This window comes from Pelobates fuscus, chromosome 1 (assembly GCF_036172605.1).
Source record: "Pelobates fuscus isolate aPelFus1 chromosome 1, aPelFus1.pri, whole genome shotgun sequence".
Classification (NCBI taxonomy): Eukaryota; Metazoa; Chordata; class Amphibia; order Anura; family Pelobatidae; genus Pelobates; species Pelobates fuscus.
This window is the reverse complement of record NC_086317.1, coordinates 340,775,146-340,801,213: the sequence shown is the minus strand read 5'-3', so window position 1 is coordinate 340,801,213 and position 26,068 is coordinate 340,775,146. Positions and strand designations below refer to the sequence as shown.

General features: G+C 37.6%; 1 protein-coding gene across 1 annotated transcript in view; it reads right to left on the bottom strand.

Moving 5' to 3' along the window:
* ABCC4 (ATP binding cassette subfamily C member 4 (PEL blood group)) overlaps positions 1–26,068 on the bottom strand; it is a 263,208-nt gene that overhangs the window by 67,902 nt on the left and 169,238 nt on the right. Inside the window, exons 21-22 of the mRNA XM_063425748.1 lie at positions 5,990–6,140; positions 21–140 (exon numbers count right to left, since the gene is read on the bottom strand). Coding sequence (XP_063281818.1) covers positions 21–140; positions 5,990–6,140 — 271 coding nt within the window. The remainder of the gene's footprint in view (positions 1–20; positions 141–5,989; positions 6,141–26,068) is intronic.

Below are 26,068 nucleotides of genomic sequence, written 5' to 3'. Positions count from 1 at the left end.
TTGATAAAAGAGATACTGACCAGAATGCAGATCTTGTTGGGAATCAAATAATTCTTGGAAGCGTTCCTCTGCCTTGAAGGCGCGAATAGTCCACAGTCCCTGAAGGGAAGATGATAAATGGGAAAATACAGGACTACGAGCTGCAAAATAATAAGATAACAAATATTACAAAGTGACAATTTAAATGCAAAAACCCTTGTCATAATAGGGGTCATACATATAATACAGCTGTCAAAGTTCTAAATGTAGAAGCAGGAAGCTTAGTGATAATTCTACTGTAAGAATGTTTATGCACATTTTGTGGTATTAACCTGAAATTCTCACTTCAGTGAATAACCCGGTCTATTTTTACATCGTCTAAATTATGCAATCCTGGTCAATCGTAATGACATCAAACGCAAAAAAATAAAGCAAGTAATTAAGTCTTGCAGTATTTTTTCTGTATTGTAAAGTATCATTCTCAATTCCAGTTTTTTTTTTCTATTTATATAGAACACTCTGCAAAGGTATAACAAAGCAAACAATATTTTAGATATACAGGAACATAAGATCACGTTCCTTTAAAGCTACTTCGTACTCTAGTTAATCTATATATATTTTTTTTAAATCTCATTTGTTGTTTTACTTCTGTTTTAATGACCCGGACCAGTGTTTTATCAGCCCTGTTGTATTTCCACTCATTCTTGATGGTTTAAAAAAAAAGTTTAGACTAAATAAAGGGAGTAATGACTGAAAACTAATCCTTCCAAAATAGTGTTGGACTCAAGACAACCCTAACATCCCCGGCTAGTGGGTTAATAACAAATACGTGTCCGCAAAAGGTACACAGTCCGGATCACAGCTGTACATGAACTGTAAAGCGATTACTTTTTCGCTGTCTTGTCATTACCGGACAGCATTGTTGCTACAGAACACCTATAACATTTAAAATGCAAGCCCATTTTTGTGGTAATTGACTGATAAGCAGCCTTATTATTTATTAAGTATTGCATTCATGTTGCGGAGACGGACAGTGAATCCTCTCGTTATCCTATATGGTTAAATGGCTGTTGAATGTGCGCAAATTCGACATCAATTCACCATATTTTCCGAGAGGATGTCGTTACTGTGAGTGATGTTCATTCTCCCACATTAAAAGGAAAAAAGGGACGGCGAATGGCGGTGCCTATCAGCAGGTATGACAGTTTCACAAAAGATCCATTCTAAAACGCTTTCAAGCTACAGTGGCTCTTGTGCTTTCTTTTTGTTATTTTCCTTTATTCAGTGGTCACTTTCTCATAGAAAATAAATGCCACCCTAACATGATCTACACACCATAAGACACGTCAATCTTTTCATTTCAAAGGAGACACGTGATTTCTTTTTTTTAATACCCATTAAAGTGATCTGTTTCCACTATATGTACTTGCAGGTTACAAATAGATATATGAGAATGATGTGAAAAGGAAGAGTGAAAATAAATTTACCAAAAGTTTTGCAAATAATGACGTAAACAGATAAAAAACCAACATTTGTATAAATGAAAAGTCTATTTGTCGACAGATGTTTAAGGGCATGGCCCAGATATTGTTGAACTACAATGGCATGATACTTTGCCAGCCTAAAGGCTGAGAATGCATCATGGAATTTGTAGTTCTGCAATTACTAACCTTTGGCCACCAGTCGTAGGCTCTATACTGTGTGAGCTAGGAAATCCCTCTGCTAATGAGGGAATCTCTCAGAGGTGGGATTAGAGGATGATTCACCTAATCTGTGAATTTTATCAAAATACTTGTGTAGGAAAATACAATAAAAAAACTCATTTGATCTAGGTTTGTTGTAAAATGGTTTAATAAAAAAAGTGTCAATATGCCCTTAATTACTTTGCTTGGGGGATGTACTTTCTACAAATATATACTTTTGTGTAGAGGTTCTGGATTCCGTGACTACAATTAAAGCTGTAATATCAGCATGTCAAAGTTTTAGCTTAAAAACTGTAATTCATTCGATGTAGTATTTGTTTTATTACTTCTTATAAATCTTAGCTATATTGGACATTTTAACAATCAGGACTAATTAGTGAATATATTTTAAGTTTGCTTTCTTTAGTTGCACTTGGTGTGTAAATATTAATAAATTTACAACTGAAAATAAAAATGATTTTATCCAATTAAGACCAGAGGGCGTACTATTACGCCCTATTTTAAGCGGCTCTGAACGCCGCCGGGTGTAATAGTACACCCTCCGTTTTTTTTTTTCCACTTACCCGGTCGCCGGCGATCCCACGCCGGCGATCGCGGTTGGGGGTCTCCCAGGGAGTCCCCCGCGGCAGATCCGTCCTCCTGGGGGCCCCCCCGGCCATGTGAGAGTGAGGTCACATGGCCGGGTTCGCTGGCTGAGGCACTGCCAGCAGGGGGACTGCCTGTAATGACAGTTAGTCCCCTTGCTGGCTGGAAATCAAATCAAATAAATTAAATAAGTGTAAAAAATAATAATCATATATATATATATATATATATATATATATATATGATCTAAGTATATATATATACACATATACACTGTCTAGGTGTATTTTACTATTAATATATATATATATAATTATATATATATATATATATATTAATATCAAATTACACGTAGACTGATACTAATAAAATATATATAATTGTTATATATAATATAAAAAAAATGTAAATACGTTAAAAAATAAAATTAAATAAATAATTAAAAAATATATAAATGTGTGTTATTTCGTTCTAACTGTATTGTGATAATATATATATATATATATATATATATATATATATATATATATATATATATATACACACATATATTAATTCTACACATATATTTATGTAATATTTGTACATAATTAGGTATCTTAATTAATTACAATTAGCGGGACCTGCCTGACAACCCATGCCGAAAGTAAAGGGAATTTAATTTGCTAGCACTATATTTAACCCTATAACTTTCCAAGACACCATAAAACCTGTACATGGTGGGTACTGTTCTACTCGGGAAACTTTGTTGAACACAAATATTAGTATTTCAAAACAGTATAATGTATTACAACGATGATATCGCCAGAAAAAGTGAAGTTTTTTGCATTTTTCACGCACAAACAGCACTTACAAGGACGATATTATTGCTGTGATACTTATAAACTGTTTTGAAACACAAATATTTGTGTTCAGCGAAGTCTCCCGAGTACAACAGTACCCCTCATGTACAGGTTTTATGGTGTTTTCAAAAGTTACAGCGTCAAATATAAGCCTTGTGTTTCATTTTTGTCACATTAAAATTCGCCAGATTGCTTACGTTGCCTTTGAGACCCTATGGTAGCCCAAGAATGAAAATTACCCCTATGATGGCATACCATTTGCAATGGTAGACAACCCAAGGTATTGCAAACGGGGTATGTCCAGTCTGTTTTAGTAGCCACTTAGTCACAAACACTGGGCAAAATTGGCGTTTTTTGCATTTTTCACACACAAACAAATACTAACGCTAACTTTGGCGAGTGTTTGTGACCAAATGGCTACTAAAAAAGACTGGACATACCCTTTTTGTTTGGCTTCTATTGCAAATGGTATGCCATTGTGGGTATACATTTTATTCCTGGGCTACTATACAATCCCAAAGGCAGCGTAACCAATCTGGCAAATTTCAATTTTAAATGTAACGTGCTATATTTGACCCTGTAACTTCCCAAAACACCATAAAACCTGTACATAGGGGGTACTGTTTTACACGTGAGAGTTTGCCGAATACAAATATGTGTATTGTATTGCAGTAAAAGCAAACAGTATTATGACATTGACAGTTAAAATGTCATGTAGAACAAACAAAATAACAAAATGTCTTATTTTCTCCCATTGTTTTCATATTAAATTATGTTTCATAGCTAAATATTTGATATTAAATGAAAGCCCTGTTTCCCCTGAATAAAATGATATATATAATAAGGGGGGTGGCATATAATATGAAAGAGGAGAATTACAGTTGGACAGACATTTGGCGCAAATGCCAGGTTTTGTTTACGTTTTGTTTTGTTAACAACCTGTACATTTGGCTCAGTCCTTAAGGGGTTAATAAACGTTATTTTATTTTTATATATATATATATATATATATATATATATATATATATTTTTTTTTTTTTTTAATTCTTTATTTTTGTGGTGCAAATATTTAACACGTACTCTTGCCATGTCCCAACAACAGTAACAAGAATGGTAAAATACATACGATAACGAATACAGGGTATATAAGATTATTGCACACTTTTTTTTTAGTTAAGAAGCTAGGTCACAAGCTAGTCATACATGTCCAAAGAATATAGTAATACAGATTATGCAGTCTTTGTGAGTGGTTATATGAAAACAAGGTATAAAACATGCTAATGAGATACGAGTATGAAAAAGGAAAGGAAACAAATAAATTGCCAGGCAAGCAGACGTGTCAGCATTAAGGTTAGTAGGTGACAGGCTATCTGGAAACATGTCTAGCGGGAGTATTAAGACATTTTAAAATTATAAAAATTGGCGAACTGAGCATATTATTTAAATGAGCGTCAACAGTGGTATCAGAAACAATAGGGTAGCAGGTCAGAGGCAATAGCCTACCTACCGTGGCTTGCACCTCGCGGGCATTCCGCGCAGTCCGGTACCAGGAGTTACACTGTGTATGCGATAAGTCTCGTAGCCTCAAAGTATTAGAGAGTCTGTGGGTCACACAGAAGGCCCTCTAGGTCTCAAGGAGTGTAAAGTCATCATGTACCCTAGCTGGGCTGAAGTCCCAAGCTGGAGTGCAGATTGGCACTGTGGTGCCCAGATGAGAGGTCTTCCCAGCCTCAAGTGCTTATATATATATTTTTTATTCCTATTTATTATTGTGTTATGTTTACATATAGGATGTCAAAAGTAAGCCCTATTTCTCATTAAAAAGATTATTGTGTATGATGGCACTTAAACAAAAATGGGGAAATTGTGATAGAATAAGCACATGGCAAAGTGCAAAAAGGCCTTGGCCATGAAGGAGTCTCACCTAAAAAAAAAAAAGCCTTGGTCTTTAACCCCTTAAGGACACATGACATGTCTGACACGTCATGATTCCCTTTTATTCCAGAAGTTTGGTCCTTAAGGGGTTAAGGGATTAATGATGTGGCCAATAAGTATATAAACAGCTGGATTAACAATACAGTTTGCACATTTGTAAGTCTATCTTCTCTTATATGCAGTTCACATTACTGTATCAACTAGTGTAGATCTGCTAGAACACAGAACTCCTCTCCTTCAGCAGTCTATTGAACAATCTTCAAATCTGTCTAACAGCACAAAGGGTTTCTCAATTTGTTTTTAAAGAGCCAGTTAAGGTCTTCTTCCACAGCTTTGTTCCTGTCCCAGGTTTAAGGGTCAGTCTAGTCACTTGACTTTTACAAATTCAGAAATTAATTCCTTTAAATAGTACATTGACATCTTGTCACAGGATGTAATATTGTTGGTAAGAAGGAAACATGCATAAGGAAAGTTAATTATATAAGGTTCTCTAAAAGAACACTCCAAACATATCCACTACTGTGCAAGGCTAGCTCACTGACTGATGGCATTAAATGATCACCTTCAGACTTTGTTCTCTGTAGGCAGTAGTGGTAGCAGAGAGTGGTGCCCAGCAGACCCCAGATAAGAATTCAAACCATTCTAAAATGGTGTGACTTCTAAAAATGGTGGGAAAGGAGCATCATAGCACTCCAAGCATGCTGTGGTGGTTTTGGTGCTTGGAGTGTTCCCTTAAATTGTTGATACTTTGGACAGTGTATATAAATTATATATATTTAAACCGAGAAATAGAAATACAGCTTTGACACAAACACCATTTATTTTGCAGTAAAAATGTTTAACATGATAGATATATATCATGTATATAATTTTCTTGTTAATTAATACACTTTGTGTAGAAAAAGTAAGTGAATTAGAGGTTTAATCAGTAAACAGAATTCTTACTTGTTGACTCAAGACGTTTAATATCTCTCGATGTTTCCAGGAAATATCGCCGCAGGAAAAAAAAAATGATAACCAGTGGAAGAAGTGGAATTAAAATCCAAGGAATGACTGCAATTGCAACAGCAATCACCCCTAAAATCTGGAGCAGCACCTACAAAAAAAAATTAGGCATAAGATTATGTATATATTACATTCATAATATTATAATGGCCAAACTTGACACAATATAATCTAAACTGCATTTTTAACTAAAAAAATAAATATTATTAATAATAATGGTTACAAAAAAACAGTAGAATTATAAAGAATTAAAAATGCCTTAATGTAATTTATTGAATGCATCTGTATTACCGGTATATTTCGGTTTCATTTTATATCACTATTGAAAGTTTTTAGTTAATAACGAAAATGTGTTTTAATTGTATTTTATTTAAAATTATATTTATTTATTTTTTAACAATAAAACATAACATTGTGAGCACATATGTAAACATTGCCTTTGCAGCTTGTCTTTATGTTGCTAGTTACACTTGATAACATTAAAAGGGTATTCCTGCACAAAAGCTATTAATCCGTGGGCAGTTATTCACTTAACATAACTAAACAGTAATTTTAATGGACAGGCAAAACCAATAACATTTGCATAATAGCTGAAAAAAAGTCAGGTTGGACAATATCTCCTATTAGATTAAACTTTTCAACATAACTGAACTCAGTCAAACACATTATTTAATAAATAAAAATCACCACAAATGTTATAGTGTCGACTGTATAGGTATGCATAACACTACAATAGTGATTGCAGGTGCAACATACATACTAATCGATAATGAGACTACACCAAAGAGCTATTGAATGGTCAGAGGAAACTCTGGAGTAGTAAGATTCTTGGTGAGAATCAGAACAAACACACACAGTGTCAACTAACCCGTGGATTCATGTGTACTTTGCCAAATTCTGGCCACAAACATTTTATTTCTGCTAACCTGGCCACAGATTTCCATCATTCATTTATCGAGATTTGGCACTAATCATTGCTGTCCAACACTTAAGTGAAAGGACTGGAACCAAGCTTGGCCTTCTACTGATAATAGTGTGTATCTTCTGTAATAGTGTGTATTGTAGAGCAGTACCCACCAAGTAATACATTCATTGTCCTAATGTGTTTTACACCCCACCTCCTATAGAATGTAAGCTCGATTGAGCAGGGTCCTCTTCAACCTATTGTTCCCGTAAGTTTATTTGTAATTGTCCTATTTATAGTTAAATCCCCTCTCATAATATTGTAAAGCGCTTCGGAATCTGTTGGCGCTATATAAATAGCAATAATAATAATAATAATAATACTGATGTAGCCTTCGGTTTTAAAAATTCCAAGCACTATGATTTCAGAGATAGCATTCTTCACACAACTGTTGTAGAGAGAGGGCATACGAGTATTTGTTTTCCACCATTGTGAATGAATCTGGTCAATTTTCTCTGACCTCGCTCAGTAACAAGCGGTTTATCAATAGCATATCCTCTTACTGAATGTTGGGTGAGGCTCTACTGTTATCAGGCCAACTGTAACTTTTACTCTCTCAGTACTGCAATAGAGCCTCTAGTGACAGCCAGTATAACAATCACTAGAAGTGGATGCAACAAAGGTGTAATGTGTTCTATTATAGGTTTAAAACTAAAGGACCACCGCACATTGAGAAGAAATGGTCTGGGTGACTTCAGTGGTCTCTGCTGACATTTCGGTTCTGGACTGCCCTTATGGGTGTGATCAGTCTGATATGCCTTGGAATATGTTCTCTCTGTAATTGCACAAGTGAGCAAAAACATTTTAAGACCTGAGTGGGGACTAACGGTAGGGGAAACTGCTGAGCTTTCCTAAACTTTTCCGTTCTCTTATTCTCTGTCCTGTAAAAAGAACCTTGCAGAAAAGACAACGGTCGTCAAAATTTCACTTCGACTTTAAAACACCTAATGAAACGTAACACATTTTTTTTAAATGCTGTATACTGAATTTGTTGAGAAAATGACACTTTATTAAAGCAGCACTGTCATGGCCGAATCCCGATTTTTACCCCCCCCCCCCTCCTGACTCCACTACATCTAATTGCTCCCCCCCCAGTCACCCCCAAATGCACCCAAGCACCCCATATTACCTATTTTTTTATCTTTATTTTCTGCCTGGACCTAGGACATGGGCGCCGCCATCTTTGTGTGGGTAGATGAAGTCCCTGTGGGACACATCATCTGCCCACACTAGACAGCGGTGTGAAATTCCCACGCATGCCCAGTTAAACACTTGCGAACGGGAATTTCATCTATTCATTCGTCACAAAGACTAATAAATGAATAGAAATTTCAAATGAATGAACATAGATCTCTTCGTTCGTTCGGTTTATTACAAGGAGGGAGCTACCGGCGCGCAGCTCCCTCCTTGTAATATGTAGAAATGGAAGCGTCAGGGACAAGTGCTCCCCGCTACTTTCTAAGCCCCCCCCATCTTCTCCCTCATTCTATGGGGGTCAATAAGACCCCCATAATTGCATAAGGGAGATTGAAATCTCCCGAATGCCCCTATGCCATGAGTAAGGGCATGTCTGCTAAACAGTGAGCAGCCTGTGACTGCACACTTAAAAAAAAAGCCTCCAGGTGCCCCCCTTCCCGAGTCTCCACATGTGCAGCGCAAGTGGGGGCTGTTAAATTGAAGGGGGGACCTTGTGTTCTCCCTTGGCCCCCACCCATGAGCAGCAGGTGGGAGCCCTAAATAAAAATGGGGGGGGGGACCTATTGTTCTCTCTTTTTTTGAAATTTCTTAACACGTATTTAGTTTTATTGTCCCCCCCTCACTATTTTAGGGTGGGGGGTTAGGTAGTGCTTCATTTTATTAGGGGGGTGGGTGGGGATGACTAGGGGCTCGGGATCACTTGTCACTGAAAGTAAGGGGGTATTTTTGCACTTAACCGACACCTGTTGTCCATGGAGGATGACAATAGGTTCCCCTCTCCCCATTTAGGGCACCCTCCCACCGCTAAAGGGTAGGGGCTGGGAGGGGGGGCAATAGGTCCCCCCATTTTCATTTAGGGCCCCACCCACCGCTTATGGGTGGGGGCCGGAGGGAGGCCAATAGGTGACCCCCCAATTTTCATTCAGGACCCCACCCGCCGCTCATGGGTGGGGCCGGGGGGAGGACAATAGGTCTCCCCATTTTCATTTAGGGCCCCCATCTCCACTCATGGGTGGGGGCTGGGGGAGAGGACAATAGTTTCCCCCCCTCCCCCCCCCATATTTTTATTTAGGGCCCCCACCCTTATGGTTATGGTCTTATGTTTTCTAGAAAACTATATCAGATAGGAAGAAACAAAGAACAGATCCTGACAGAGGGAGAGAAGAGGAATTGATTGGGGAAAGTTAAGTTCGGCATGACAGTGCCACTTCAAGCTTGTCAGTCATATTGGGTCAGGCTGTACTGTTATCTGACCAACTGCTGCTCGACCTAACTTGACTGCTGTTGCAGGTTCACACAGAGCAATCACAGGAACAGTAAAGTCAGGTTGAGACATAATTGGTCAGATAACAGTACATTGTGACCCAACATGGCTGCACAGCCTGATAAAAAAAAAAGTGAAGTTTTCAAAAATAAAACAATATACATAATTTACAAAATGTATTAAGGTTAAATGTAATAAAAAAACGTAAAAACCACGGAAGTGAAAATTTGACGGTTCTCTTTAAAATGTCTGTTGCAACTTAAAGTTTTGTACTTTTGTCATTTTAAATATCATTATGCTTTCAAATATTTTATGCGGTAATAACTGAGTCATATTTAATTTGTACGACATAAACAATAGGACATGTCCTACCAGCTATATCTCTGCCAACATGCCTATAACGTGTTAGAACAACATAATACCCAAAGAATTCTACTGTTTATATCTAAACAAGGTATTCTACTAATAAGTTATATCCATCAAAGTCCATCAACAGTTTGGAGAGATGACCAAAAAAACTAGCACAAAAAGAAAGTGAAAATATCTGAAATACTGTCTCTGGAGCTTAGTGAAAGCAGGAACAGCTTTCTAAAGATAGCCTTAGTTTGTACCCAGAATGAATGCAAGCGATCACTGAAAACTGTGAAATTACCAAGTTATTTTTACACACGTTCAGTGACATTTCCACACAATAAAATGCAAGGGTCAGTGATACTGAGACAAGGCAAGACAGTTCCAGTCACTTGCATCTATTTAAGTGAATGACCTGAGCCATTATTGCCATCTTGGGCACTCTTTGTTCACAGTGTCCAGATGCAAGAGGCATTCTTTGAAAGAAATGACTGTGGACACCTCCTTCACATTTTCCTTTCCCTTGGTGTTTTCACTTCATAAAGCTGCAGTCAATGCGGTTTCTGTGTGGTGAGGGGGAATGGTACAAATCAGTGGTGGTCTGAAATACAGCCTCCATTGATGGTTCAAGTAGTTCTGGGATTACACTTTTGTTCAAAAAGAATGAATTTGAAAAGTCAGTTATTTAAAATTAGTCAAGCTGTTGATTTTAAGATAAAGGCTTTTTTTTTTTGGATTGGCTTTCTTTAATAAATCACTGGACATTTCTCAAAGCATCTGCAGGACGGCTCACATATTCTCTGTGAACTGCCTCTCAAGTCATGCAAGCTTTTTTTGTTCTTTTTTTATTCAAATAGTCCTTTAAAAAAAAAAAAAAAAAAAACTACAAAGCTGCAGGTACCTAGGTATATAAACTTAAAATAAATTCAGGATTCTTATAGGAACACCTTTCAGCATGCAATTTAACTATATATGACATCCTTAGGAAATCACAGGAATCCCACAGCGAGGATGAGAAATTAGTTGCAATAAAGGCTTAATAGTCTGGACATACACTGTGTGGAAGAAAATATTGGGACACACTTGGGAATTTAATTAATGAATTCAGGTGTTTCACTCAGACCCATTTCTAGAGGTTATAAAATCAAGCATGTAGCCATGCAGTCTGCATTTACAAATATTTGAGAAAAAAAAAAAAAACTGTGAATTCAAGTGTGATACTGTGATAGGATGGCATCATGCAATAAGTCAGTTCGTAAAATTTCATCCTGGTTAGATATTCCACGGTCAGCTGTAAATGGTATTATTCTAAAGTGGAAGCATTTAGGAACAGCAGCAACTCAACCATTATGTGGAAAAAAACAAAGTCACAGAGCAGGGTCACCGAGTGCTGAGGCACATGGTTCGTAATAGTTGCCAATGCGCTAGTGATTCCATAGCAGAAGAGTTCCATACTTCTACTGGTATTAATATCAGAACAAAATTAGTTTCCATGGCCGAGTAGTTGCATGCAAACCTCACATAACCAAGGACAATAGCAAGCATGGTACTGAGTGGTTTAAAGCATGCTGCCAGAGGACTCTGGTGCAGTGGAAACATGTTATGTGAAGTGACAAAGCTTATCTGTTTGTCAGTCTGATGGGCAAGCCTGGGCTGAGCCGATGCCAGGAGAACAGGAGAATGTTACCTGCCTGACAACACTGTGTTAACTGTAAAGTTTGTTGGAGGAGTAATAATGGTGTGGGGCTATTTTTCATGGGTTGGGCTAGGCCCCTAACTTCCAGTGAAGGGAAATCTTAATGCTTCAGCATAGGATATTGTTGATAATGCTATCCTTCCAACTTTCTGGGAACACAGTGTTTGGAAAGCCCTTTTCTATTCCAGTGCACAAAGCAAAAACCATAAAGACATGGTTGGATGAGTTTGCTGTGGAAGAACTTTACTGGCCTGCACAGAGACCTGTCATCAAACCCATCCAGAAAAATTGGAACGGAGATCGCAATCCAGGCCTTCTCATCCAACATCATTGCCTGACCTGAAAAATGCTCTACTGTATGAACTGGGGGAACACTGGGAACTTTTGTGGGAAGCCTTTCCAGAAGATTGGAAGCTGTTATAGCTGCAAACAGGGGACCAACTACATATTAATGTCTATGTATTTATAATCCAATGTCATAAAATTTCATTGATGTAATGGTCAGGTGTCCCAATACTTTTGTCCATATAGGAGTAAAAAGGTAAATAGAAAAGACCACAGTACAGTGCAGACCCAGTAACATGGTATCTGCCCATGCCAAAGGGCACAAATATGGGAACTGAGAAAAAAAGCTACAAACAGATTTCCAATGACAAGGATCAGGTGTTGACAAGATACAGAATCACTGGATCCCATTACAGATACAAGGGCACAACTCTGGTGCTAACTAAGCATGCAATGCTTCGCCCTACATGGCCTTAATCACATTTTCAGAAAATGGGTCCCATCCCAAAACTAGTACATGGAGGCAATATAAAAAGCATAAGAAGAAACTAGCTTAAATAAAGAGAATGAAGTGCTGGTGTGGCTATATTTCCCTTCTACATCTTAAAAATGTCAAATTACAATAGTGTAAAAAACTTGTTTGAGGCTAGAGCCTCAAATTCACTGGAGTCTTGAGGTCAACCATAAGTTCAAATAAAAGTATGAGAAAATGCATACTGGCTCTTGGCTGCATGCTTTTGTGCATAATGGTACAATAAAACAGCACTGTTCCTGTGGGCATTTACTCACCCTAAAATTGTGAGGTCTGCCATTATGGATGGAGGGAGGGAGGGAGGAAAGAGAGGTGTGCCAATATGGAGGATGGTAAAAAAGAGAGGTATGTCAATATGGAGGGTGGAAGGAGAGAAATCTCAATATGGAGGGTGGAGAAAAAGTGTCAATATGAGGGCAGGAGGAGAGATCTGTCAATATGGAGGGTGGGAGGAGAGGTCTGTCAATATGGAGGGTGGGAGGAGAGGTCTGTCAATATGGTGGGTGGGAGGAGAGGGCTGTCAAGGTGGTGAGTGGAAGGAGTGTGCTGTCAATGTGGTGGGTGGGAGGAGAGGGCTGTCAATGTGGTGGGTGGGAGGAGTGGGCTGTCAATTTGAAGGGTGGAAGGAGAGGGCTGTCATTACAGAGTGAAGGGAATTAAGGAACATAGCAAATGCGGACGACAGATGTAATTTTTGCACAGAACTAACATTAGGCATCCCAAAACACAGCTCTTATTTAAGTGTGCCGGTGGGGTAACTAGCACTCTGCACAAACATTTAAAAATGCATATGGATTGCTTGCTCTATGACCACTTACAAAAGCATAAGCAGTCATAGAGGTTGAAATAACCCTTTAAAAAATTCAAAACATTTAAGATATTCTGCATGAACTAGTGGGTAATGTGGTTGAGATGTCCTTCAAGTTTCAATTTATGTTTTCAGTGGTTTTTAAGTGTTCTTGTTTCCAATAAAGTATAGCGTATGCCAAGGTCAGAGCATATACCCACTTTGTTCAGAAAAACATAGATCTATCTACACATATAAATGCTGCACTCCATCATAGTTTATCATAGGATATGCATCTCACATGAACATATAGAATGGTAAACGGTTGCAAACCCCATCTGAACTGAAAAGTCAATGATTTAATCCCAAACTGAAGGTTTGCAGAATCTTAAAGCAAATGGATTTCGCATAACACAGGAACTGTTAATGAGGTATAACAAAGCTCAAAACCGGTCTCAAAATAGGTAAATCAGCTGATACACCAAGCAGGACATGTGTTCCTGTATCTGGGCAAGTACATCAAATCACAATACAAAGAAAGTAAAAAATGGGTCGCAAGAGAATACTGAGAACGGGCAGCAACTGAAATAGCCTGCCCTTCGGTCGGTCACCGCTCAGTTCTCAAGCTGTTTTTTGCTCATCTTGTGTCAGTATTCTCTTGCGACCCATTTTTTACTCTCCACAAGTTTAAGGGATAATCCAGACGTGGACCCCTTGCTCACGGTGCCTAGGGAGATATCAGCTATGCCTCACTGATGATGCCTTACAAGGCTGAAACGATCGTCTGGGGTTGCTGTGTCTCTCGTGCAGAGGGAACTTGCTGGCATTTCGGATCTGGACTGCCCGTATGGGTGGGACCAGTCTGATATGTTTCAGAGAAGTTCTCTCTGTAATGGCACAAGATGAGCAAAAAACAGCTTGAGAACTGAGCGGTGACCGACCGAAGGGCAGGCTATTTCAGTTGCTGCCCGTTCTCAGTATTCTCTTGCGACCCATTTTTTACTCTCCACAAGTTTAAGGGATAATCCAGACGTGGACCCCTTGCTCACGGTGCCTAGGGAGATATCAGCTATGCCTCACTGATGATGCCTTACAAGGCTGAAACAATCGTCTGGGGTTGCTGTGTCTCTCGTGCAGAGGGAACTTGCTGGCATTTCGGATCTGGACTGCCCGTATGGGTGGGACCAGTCTGATATGTTTCAGAGAAGTTCTCTCTGTAATGGCACAAGATGAGCAAAAAACAGCTTGAGAACTGAGCGGTGAATGACCGAAGGGCAGGCTATTTCAGTTGCTGCCCGTTCTCAGTATTCTCTTGCGACCCATTTTTTACTCTCCACAAGTTTAAGGGATAATCCAGACGTGGACCCCTTGCTCACGGTGCCTAGGGAGATATCAGCTATGCCTCACTGATGATGCCTTACAAGGCTGAAACGATCGTCTGGGGTTGCTGTGTCTCTCGTGCAGAGGGAACTTGCTGGCATTTCGGATCTGGACTGCCCGTATGGGTGGGACCAGTCTGATATGTTTCAGAGAAGTTCTCTCTGTAATGGCACAAGATGAGCAAAAAACAGCTTGAAACTGAGCGGTGACCGACCGAAGGGCAGGCTATTTCAGTTGCTGCCCGTTCTCCGTATTCTCTTGCGACCCATTTTTTACTCTCCACAATACAAAGAAAGTTCACTGGCAATCTTACCATCAATAATAAAACATAGATACCATTTGCAGCAGGTAAACATTTTAGGAGATTATTAACCAATTTTATACACCCTATCAGCACAACACATTAATTTTTAATACATCAATCCACCACTCATCTTTTATAACCTAATGCAAGAGTGGGCCCTCTTATCAAGGTTATCATTGTCACGGGTTTGCCACAATTCATCATAACAGAACATAACATACCACCCAAGTGTCCCTAGTTAAAAGGGAACAGCAACTATTTGGGGCCAAAATCCCTTTGTCCATCTTTATATCAGTGTCCCTCTTTTTTACGAGCTCTGTATCCTTGGTGTGTCTGAATTTATACCAGAGCCCCACAGCAATAACACTCATAGTAATGTGTCTTCAAACTAAATAAACGTGTTTAGAAGCTGGTCTGTATAAATAAAATACATTGTTCTTCTTGTACATTACATTTTATTTTCATACATTGTTATGAGAAGGTAACCTAAAGTTTCTCCACAGTCACGTCCAAGGCTGCACAACCCCGTTACTCCTCTAAAATTAAAAAGTGTTCCTCTTTGTCAATGGGAAAAATAGAAGGTATGCTATAATGTATGTGACGAGAGCAATCTCGCACATTGCATTGGAGAAGCCTGGCTGCCCGCCTGCTGCCTTTGGACTATGGCCCTGGGAGATTGGGCCCTTTAAAAACAGTATGCGGCCATACCAGAGTGTATGTCACTCATTCTGGCCCTTTAAATACAGTGGGGTCATTTGGTACTTGCCCTGTGTGAGCTGTGGTAACCCAGATAGCTATGCCATGGAGCCTATTCGTGTGATTAAAGACTTTGGCTCTATGGCGATTAAACTGTATTCGGTTGGTCTGAGTGCCATTCACCTAATAATGTGCACTCAGACCTGAGCTATCTGGGGATATGTGAAATGTCTGTGTGTTATGTGTAAAATGTGACTTTATGTATTTTAAAGTGTTTTATGTCGTTTTGCAACCATGTGGTTAATGGAGTCTGCCTCTAGTCCTGGATAATTGGATTACTTCTCCAATTATCTCCAGGGCAGAAGGGAGGAAACCAGGATGCATTGTGGGGATGTTTTTTCTGCCAGCCAGGGGGAACAAAAGATACTTTTACTAACTTTTGAACCCCTGGTCTGATTCATGCCATTTTTTAATATGTTGTTCCCCTGAATGGATTGATTGAGGATATGTATTTTTATGTGAATGTGATGTATGGTTTTAAAGTTACAGAGTATGTGTGGAAACTGTATTTTTACTGTATGTATAATGGGATTATGTGTCACACTAAGGGGAGGGGATGTGTGGGTTGCACCCGTGATACTATTGGTTATTTTATGCCTCCCCCTGGGTGTGGCCTGTATGTGTACTCATGTAATAAAAACCAGGCTGGGTGCCCCAGCACCTCAGACCACTGCTTGACCTTCAACACGGAGCCTTGTCTCGTTCTTGGGGGGATTCACTGTATGCTGTTGGAGATCGATTGCTAGGAGTGTAAGCTGATGTCTGCTTTTCCTGTTCGTCTGCTAGCAGCTATTCGTGAGGTTCCAGTTTGGAGTGCTATTTTGTATCCATTTCTGGAGTTTGGTGTTCTGCAGTAGCTGTGCCTGTCTCTCAGAAAGGGGCATATCGCCTAAACGGATTTTAACCCCTTGTCTGCTGAAACGGTCCGTTACAATGTACTTTGCCACCAATTTTTTTAAGAGACAACCTCTAACATCTAAAACCTTTTTGGAAACTTAATACTAAACAAATATATTTCCATGATATACTATTTATCAAATTAAAACAGAACTGATGCTTACTTCTTCGAGGTACCAAATGGGAGACAACAATCATATTTAACCCCTTAAGGAAACATGACATGTGTGACATGTCATGATTCCTTTTTATTCCAGAGGTTTGGTCCTTAAGGGGTTAAAGGCTTTTAAGGGGTTAAAGGCTTTGGTCCTAAAGGGGTTATATCAATTATATTATTTAGACAAGGTAAAAAAAAAAAAACAGACAGAAAAGTTTCAAAACAAAAACCTGTGCCTCCCCATTTAACAATTTCTTGTTTCATTTCTAAACTGTCCATGAAGAAGTTTTTAAAACAAATTACTTAAAAGCAACACAAATTCAAAATCCCAATGCGGATGACAATTTTGATTAAACATTATACTGAAAAAAAGTAATTCCAAGGTAGCTCTAACTTTTTAAAGAGTGTATTCTCCCATACCAAACCACTCCCCAAAAGACTAAACTTTTCTGTTGGGCAGAATTTGTATACTGCCAATATAGTGACGACTAAAAAAAAAAAACAAAAAAAAATGAAAGTGACCCTAAGTGTACCTCTGCCAAAAAAGCACTTCTTAAATGCAAATCCTCTCAAGAAAGGCTTCAACACAAAGAATGAGATGAACCAGTTACTGCATTGTTTATCAAGTTTCACTTGATTCCTCCTGACAACCATTTAAACAATGAATGTTGGGAAATATCCCACAAAGAAACAGCGACAATGCTGGGGATCAGAGCCTTTATATTTGCTTAATACTCTTTAAAAGGGAGAAACCATTTCTTCCTGGAGGGATTATAAATTGTTTTATAAAAGACACCTGCAAACAAAACAAGTGTCAGATGATCTTTATCATAATTGATATTGCTGCTGTTGAAATGCAGATGTGCAAGGATACAAGGATTCGTCATGTAGCATTAGCTTGCACTGTGTACAAGCTATGAAGTTATGTTCACACTGTTGCGGTTTGTTTTATAAATAAGAAAAAGAAATAGTCTGGCAAAAGCCATATTGTCATTGCAGACATAGCATTACAACAATGTTCAGTTCAGTATTTTCTGCCATGGGTTAAAGCAGGGGTGGGGTACCTTCGGGCCCTCCAGATGTTTCACACTACATCTCCCATAATGCTCTTACAGGCATAATGCTAGCAAAGCATCAAGGGAGATCTAGTCCAAAACATCTGGAGGGTCGAAGGTTCCCCACCCCTGGGTTAAAGGGACTGCCTGCCATGTGGCATGGTAATGGGGCACGATACACAATTTAGGTGTCTTCTTTGGGTAATGTCAAATGGTTGAGATAAACAAGATTTTGCATTATATGATTAGGTTAAAAAAAATCAACCTGCGGGCATTATAAGCAGACAGGACCCTAGGCTTGATCCTATAAATGGACCTGAAAAATGTGCATTGTTTGTTGTGTGTATTTCATTGGTCAAATATATTTAGTTCTATAAAAAGAAAATGTTAATTCTAATATACATCTATAACTTGCATGTGAAATAAGAGGCATTGACCCAACAGGAAGCCAGGGAAAACCACTTGACAACCAATGTGTCATGTTTGAAGTACTGTCCATCCCCTAGTGGCTACTGGAATCCAGTTAAAATGTTTAAATCATTGCATGCCTAGTTAAGCAAACATTATCTAAATTATTTTTGTTAGTGGTTACATCTGATTCATCATTAAGTAGTTACTAAGAGCAAAGATCACTAATTTCCAGCAAGCTTACTTAGTCAATTCTACATCAAGTTTTAGAACACCTGAGCCCCTGTCTGGGTAAATGATAACATTTTTCTGTGGGGTAGAGGGGTGAGTGCTTAGATTAGTCACCAACTGGACTATACGCTACCATCCTACAGATCCAATTGTCAATCCATTCTTCCACAAGATGCAGCCATAAACGCAGAAGAAGACACAAAGTTCAGTACATACAACCGTCAGAGTAAACACAGACACATTCAAACAATGATATTTGGATAAGTGGTAGAGACAATTTGAGAATAATAATGTGTCAATGTCTATTATATTATGCAAATGTTCAATGTGGTGATTTTAATCAATAATTTCTTTCACATTGTGTACTGAACAATGTTTCCCAGTTTATGTAGAAGGCACTTTCACAGTTGTAGAGACCATGATAAAATAAGCTCTGGATAAGTGTTCTTCATTCTAGTGTCACGATGCATATACACAAGTGGAAGAACACATTCTTCAGAGAAGGTATCACTTTGTTCTACAGCATCTTTTGTGTGTGGTTTTAGCGGCTTGGGAGTCCCATTTCAGAGCAATAATAAGAAAAATAGCAGATTGCTTTTCATATTCAGTATACAATGGCAAGCATTGCCCACATACAATTACGTAATAATTATAAAGATGTGTTAAAGGTGCTATTAAGAAGCTATGAGAAATGTTTTCAATTAATTTATGGCTCATAATAACATCTCATAATAATAAAAAATGTAACCTATAAAATCAAAGCAGTAGGCTATAAATATTTATTCTGTTTGTTTTATTTATATATATATATATATATATATATATATATATATACATACATACACACAAGGAAATAAACGTGACTTGTCCATGTTGCCATTGTTCATTCAATATTTGTCTTCAAATGCAAGCATGTATGTTAATTTATACAGGCTGAAAAACATTTGTCAGCACTGCTCAGTAGTCAATACATTTACATTAATTGCAGTGTATGTTTAAAATATTGTGACTTTGCACTATATGGATATGAAGAGCCCAAATACTACATAAAACAAGAAAATTAAACATGTCTTTGTGCTTTATATAAAATGGAAAGTAGCTGTTGAGTAATATGTATACATCTCTGTTTTTGTCTGTTGAGTTGCAGATGGCAGGACTACGGAGTGTCAGAATGTTGCCTATTCAGAATACTGTGATAATAAACAACTAATGTTATAAAGCAACACAGATGACTTTAAGAAGATAATCATGGAAAATTAGGTATGTCAGATTATCCAGAAAGTTAACTACAGTATAAATTGTTGTTTTAACCAGTGAAGGATCTACCTATGTCATCATAACAGGTTAGTCCTCGGTGACTCACCTCAGATACTAAATGCCCCACTTTTGTGGTCGTCACAACCATATTTACCCGGCGCCCACGCCGCTCCTCTGGCCACGCGGGCAGAGCGCACCGTGTGGCCGTATTGCCACAGTCCTCGGGCCACGTGGCCCGAATTCTCCACATGGCCGTGCGGCCTGAATATAATACTTACCTTTGGTCCCACGAACGAACTGCAACCTCTAAAATAAAGAAATAACCATGACATCATTACCTTAAAGGGACCACGTCATCTAGTTGACCCAATGCTTTTTCTGTTTGGATCCTCGCTTAGTGCTCTTGGTGATTCCCTTGTGATTTCCTGTTTTTGACCTCTGCTTCATATTTGACTTCTGATTTCTGGTATTCTGACCCCGGCTTCGTATTTGAATCATGATTTCTGGCATCCTGACACCGGTTTTGTATTTGACTCGTTATTTCTGGTATCCTGACCCTGGCTTTGTCTTGACTGAGTATTTCTGTTATTCATGTCTTTGATTTATCTTGACCCTGTTTCTTGTTGTATTAATATGTTCAGTCCGGCCATTCTAAGGCTCAGTAATACGCCTTTCGGATCTACCTTTTGTGGTTTTCCTCTTTCCTGTGTGTTTGGGTACGACTACCGTGACAGTGGCTTAACATTGTTCTTTACAGTTACTGATAGAATAGGTAGCAGACTACATGTTTTATGTTGACAGCATGGGTTGATATAGGACCTTAAAGGGACACCCCACTTCCCTAATACAAAATAAATTAAATTGGGGGCATTTATAATAATTTAATTTATCCCCTTCTTCCCCAAACCAATCATAGACTTTCTAGTGCAGATCAATGACGTCTTTACAAGGTGGGTGCTCTGAGCAATTGCTGCCTCTTGAGTTTAGCTCCACTGAGTTAACCAAACCGGGAAGTGAAAGGACAGGTTGTCTGCTTGAAAGTCAGTGGGGGTAGCCAGGTTTATTCATAAAAGTGTCAATTTTCTATTGAAATTTGCACTTTTTTCAGAATGAAAAATCTAGGACTCACTCTTCACACAAAGCTTTTCAGTAAGCTTTAGGGGTCTGGAGTGTCCCTTTAATATTAATCACTAAGTAAACTGTGAATAAATGACAGTGGCTGCCTACATATTGCTATTAAAACACTTACACAGTATCCCAAATACTTATGCGCATTTAAATAACCACTGCAATGGCCATTCAAGTGTAAGCTTACCTGTTCTGTCAAGGCAAAACTCTTAAGTGAGCCCTACACGAACAATTTGCCTTGAAGCTTTAATTAAACAGAGAAGAGTATTTTCTATAAACCACTAGAAACACATTAACCGTTAATATGGTTCACATGGGGTGGGCGAAAACGTGTCGTGAGCGTGTCAAATAATGTGCTTGCGCAAAGCTTGTTGGGGACAGTTACATAAATAAAATATATCAAGACAGCGGGACAAGACCCAAACATTGGAGTCTGTCCTGTTGAAATTGGGACATTTGGGAGGACTGGAATACTATACCTATTGAAGCTGCCCAACAGTAGTGGGAATTTGAGTGCTAGGCTTAATTGTATGTGTTTGTATTGCTATGTAAACTCAACACAACTCTAGATGCATTTTTAAAATCAAGTGTAGTCAATCCAAGTCCCCAGTGTAAGATAAAGGATTCTATACCATGGGATATTGTTTGAATATATATATCATAATGCACAGGTGAACCAATCAAATCAACTGACTCATCTGGATTAACCAGCAAAACCCTGCTCCGTGTAATCCTTACACAGAAGTACTAAATGGTTATTTAATGGTAACTGACAAAACGACTCAATCCTTTCAGCTGGGTTGTAGGTATTGATGAGCTGCCAAGGCTGGAGAAAGATGGCCTCATCAATGGTTCTGATTTTAGAACAGTTTCTCCCTTTGAGTTCCAAAGTTTACTAAACCTCCAGACATGCAAAATGTTCTATTAGTGTCTTAAGCCACACACCAACATACTAAGTGAGTGTCAACATTTTCAGAAAGGGTGATGACAGAGTGGCACATTAACACTTCCAGACAAGAGCAACAAAGAAATGATAAAACCCTTTAAACATCGACCTAACCAAATTGCCAACTCTGTGAGACAGTAAATAAATAAAACGATATTTATATATATATATTCTTTTTATTGGGAAACAAAGGCAAATAAATTCCTACTTACATAACTTTAGCAAAAATCTAACAAAACAAGAGCGTGAGAAGACAGTGTCATCACCATTGTGATTTATGAGCTTTAATAAAATGCACGTGCAATAATTGAACATCATCCCCACCTATTTGATTCTTTAACCATAACACCTTTGAAACCTTTCACTCCTCAGAAGTCATAATTAGCAGTGGATTTACTGCACGCACACACAACCCAACCCACAGTACCACTTGTAACCCTTTCTGCAGGCTTGATCCTACAGATGTGTGCAAAGAACACTCTTCTCTGTAGGCGATGCTGAAAAGAGTTAATAGGTGTGGTGAAGGATTGCATTTGCAAGCTTACAGTCTACACATATTTACATTCTAATTGTTATAAATCTACTTGTACAGGTTAATGATACATATGTTGTATGCATAAAAGTTGGAACGAGAACAGCGGCAAATAGCATTATATTGTAATACCTTTGATCTCTTACAATCTTCTTGGCACGTAAATCTTTTGTATCTTTGGAGATTATTATCTTGAGTTACTGTTTTTCTTTTATTCATATTAAGACAGCATTATTTTTACCTTATTATTGCTAATCTTTTCCTTTCTTTACAAATAACCACTCCTGGTTTTGTTCAAAAGGTGCAGTAAACACTGGCTTTTGCAAAGCCAACACACATTCAGAGTTTGCTTAATCTGTGTTATCGTTCCGTGAGAGCTGACTGTTTCTGCATGGCCCTGACATTTCACAATGTATCTCTCTCGGCTTGCCAGAATGCTGCAAGGCAACACAGAAAGAGCAAAAGAAAAGAAATATGTGTAGCAATTACTTTCTTTAAATTAACACTAAATCATGCAGGTAAACTAATCACTAAAAACTTCTCAAAGTGAAAATAACATTCTAATATGTATCTTAGAAACTAAACAAAAATTTGAAAGGATGCCAGAAGTGATGAGAAAGACAAATTTTCGAAAATTAAATAAATGAAACCCTGTACAACATGATCTTGTTTCTTTAAAATACATTGTAGATTGTAGCTTGTAACTCACAGGCATCTTAAAAATCTTTGAAAAATGTCATCTAAACAAATTTCTTTTAGTTTGAAGACTAACCTATTGTGAGGAACCGTATCAAATGCCTTGGCAAAATCCAAGTAGATCACATTCACTGCAACACCCTGATCTATAATTCTACTTACTTCTTCGTAGAACGCAATTAGGTTAGTTTGGCATGACCTATGTTTCATAAAAACATGCTGATTATTGCTAATAACAAAGTTCTTCCTAATGAATTCCTGAATATTATCCCTTAATAGTACTTCAAATATTTTCCTAGTCACAGAAGTTAAGCTCACTGGTCTATAATTTCCAGGCAAGGATTGTGAACCCTTTCTAAATATAGGAACGGCATCTGCCCTCCTCCAATCCTCCGGTACAATACCTGAAACAAAAGAATCTTGAATGATTAAATACATTCAAGATTCCCAACTTAACTCCTTAAGTACTAGTGGGTGAATACCGTCAGGCACCGAAGCTTTATTTACATTATTTTCTTTTACTGCTATAGCACCTTGTCTCGAGTCATCCAATCACAAGTTATTTGCAAGTTTTTTTGCAGCAATCATTTGCATATCTCTTGCCATGGGATCCTCATTAATATATACTGAAGAAAAATAGTTATTTAAAATGTCTGCCTTTTCCTGGTCTGTATTAACTAACAGACCCATCTCTGTTTCCAGTGTACCTACACTTTCATTTTTTTACAATTGATGTACTTGAAAAAATTTGAGGTTGTTTTTGCATTATTTGGCTATCCATTTCTAATTTTCTAGTTTAGTCACTTGAATTGCCTTTTTGCAAGCATTATTGGCTTCCTTGTATCTTATATAGGATGCCCCTGATTTGTCTAAAAGTTAAAAATGGCTTTAAATGCCCTTTTCTTAATTTTAATCCCTTGTTTTACTTCTCTACTAAGCCACATTGGTTTCAATTTGTTTCTTTTATATTTGTTACCCAATGGTACTGAGAAATATATCTTTCTAAAATTTGTTTGAAGAGCTTCTATTTATCCTCAGTGTTTTTTTTTTTTTTAAACTATACGTTTTAGTATACCCCACATGTTTTTGCTTTTTAGAGTTTATTTAAAAAAATACCATATTGTGATAACAATTTCCGAAATGGTCCCCTACTAGAATGTTGGTCAAAAGATCAACATTATTTTGTATAACTAGATCCATTTCTAGTTGGTGCTTGTACCAGTTGTGACATGAAGGTGTCATTTAACACATTCAAAAACTTGATTCCCCTTGCGGAAGTACTAGTCACTCTATCCCAATTTATGTCTGGGTAATTTAAATCTCCAATAATTAACGTGTTACCCCGATTTGCAGCTTTCCCAATTTGCTCTAGCAGCTCATTAATATTTACATTTGGTGGTTTATAACATATCCCAACCAATAATTGATTTCCCTTTGTTTGCCCCAAGCAGAGATCTACCCATAAAGCTTCCACATTTTCCTCGTCACACTCCACATGCCTAAGATTTGACTTTAACTCCGTTCATCACTGTAATGTTATGATGCTTGGAGTAACCCATTATAGTAACAATGTTACAGACAGAGAAGTTAAAGGAAGACTATAGCGTCAGGAAGACAAACATGTATTCGTGACCCTATAGTTTAAAAAAACAAAACATTATCTAGCCCCCCAAATATAGTAAAATCTTATCTTTATTCCTGTCTGCTGGTGCTGGCTTTACTCTTGATCTAGCTACTTGGCTGACATCATCAGAAGTGGTAATCTCAGCCAATCACAATGCTTTCCCATAGCAAATACAATAAACACAATTTTTACATGGATTTCAGACCTGGAGTGCTCCTCATTATTTTTGCTATTTATAAACGTGGGATTGTACCTAGACACAATAATTATAAATATTTTTTGTATTTGGGAGGAGTGCCAAGCATTTGAATATAGGAATATATAAAAAAAAAAAAAAAAAAAAAAAATTATATATGTGTGTGTGTGTGTGCTTAGAGCATCAATGTACACATTTATAAAGCCGTAATTTGTAGACAGCAAGTAAGGTAAAAACACTAAATGTTCTAAAAATATATAGCAGCTAAAACTGCTAGTGATATGAAACAGAAATACAGAATATACTGCTTTAGGGCATTTTACAAGCTAAGAAAGATTAAATGGAATCTGTAATATAAAAGGAGACAAAACCAGTAATAATACATTTCAGATATATTGTGAATGAAGAGACATTATGGTGGATTTGCTAAATATATATTGACTGAATAAGTCACATACAAGTGAAAAACTGCAGGTTGTCAGTAGATGTACACTTAAAACCCCTATGTATTCTTATCCAGCACTTAATTAATGGAGAGATCATGAAGAGGACAATATGATTTATAGGTTTATAACATAGTAAGAAGTTGTATTCCTTTTAGAAGTTTGGACAATGTTAGATTTTAGGAAGTCGCAAAGGACTATAATGCCAAGTTCAACTTTTGCTTTTTTTTTTTACTAATCACAAATTTTTTTCTGCTTATTTTTTTCTCTCTGTAGTCTCTCCTTTAGTAACTAAACACTTGCTTATCTATAAAATATGATAATCAAACATATGTCAGTTCAGTGTGTATCAAGCTTGCGAGCATGTTTTTCGTGAGTTGTCCAATTTCTCACAGGAGTGCACAGTTGTAATTATACAATAAAAAAAAAAACAATATAGATCAATAAAAAAAAAAAGTAAAAACTATTTGAAAATTATTAAAACCTGGCAGTCAGCAGTTAAACGTGTGATTAAAACTATCATTTGTGTTAAAACGTATCCTTAGGATTAATAAGGACTATTTTCCTTCACATATAACTTTTTTTTCACAAGCACTGGAAGGCTTATGAAGCATTTGCATATGTCCCAGTTAAGAAATAAAGTCCACGGGAATTGTTGTGGATAAATAATTTGAAAAGTTTTTCTAACACTACTGAATCATTTGAAAAGTTTATTAAACCGAGATCGATGTTAGCTGTCAATCAGTAGACTACTATGTTGATACAAAAGATAGATCATCCCTAGGGATCATATGTACATGTAAAGAAGGATAATTAATAGGTACACTATAGCACGCTATAAGTAAAACGGAAAACAATGGAAAACAAAATAATAAAGAGACGGGGTGTTCACCCAACGCCTCTATTCTCAATAGAGTCTGTAAATATAATTTG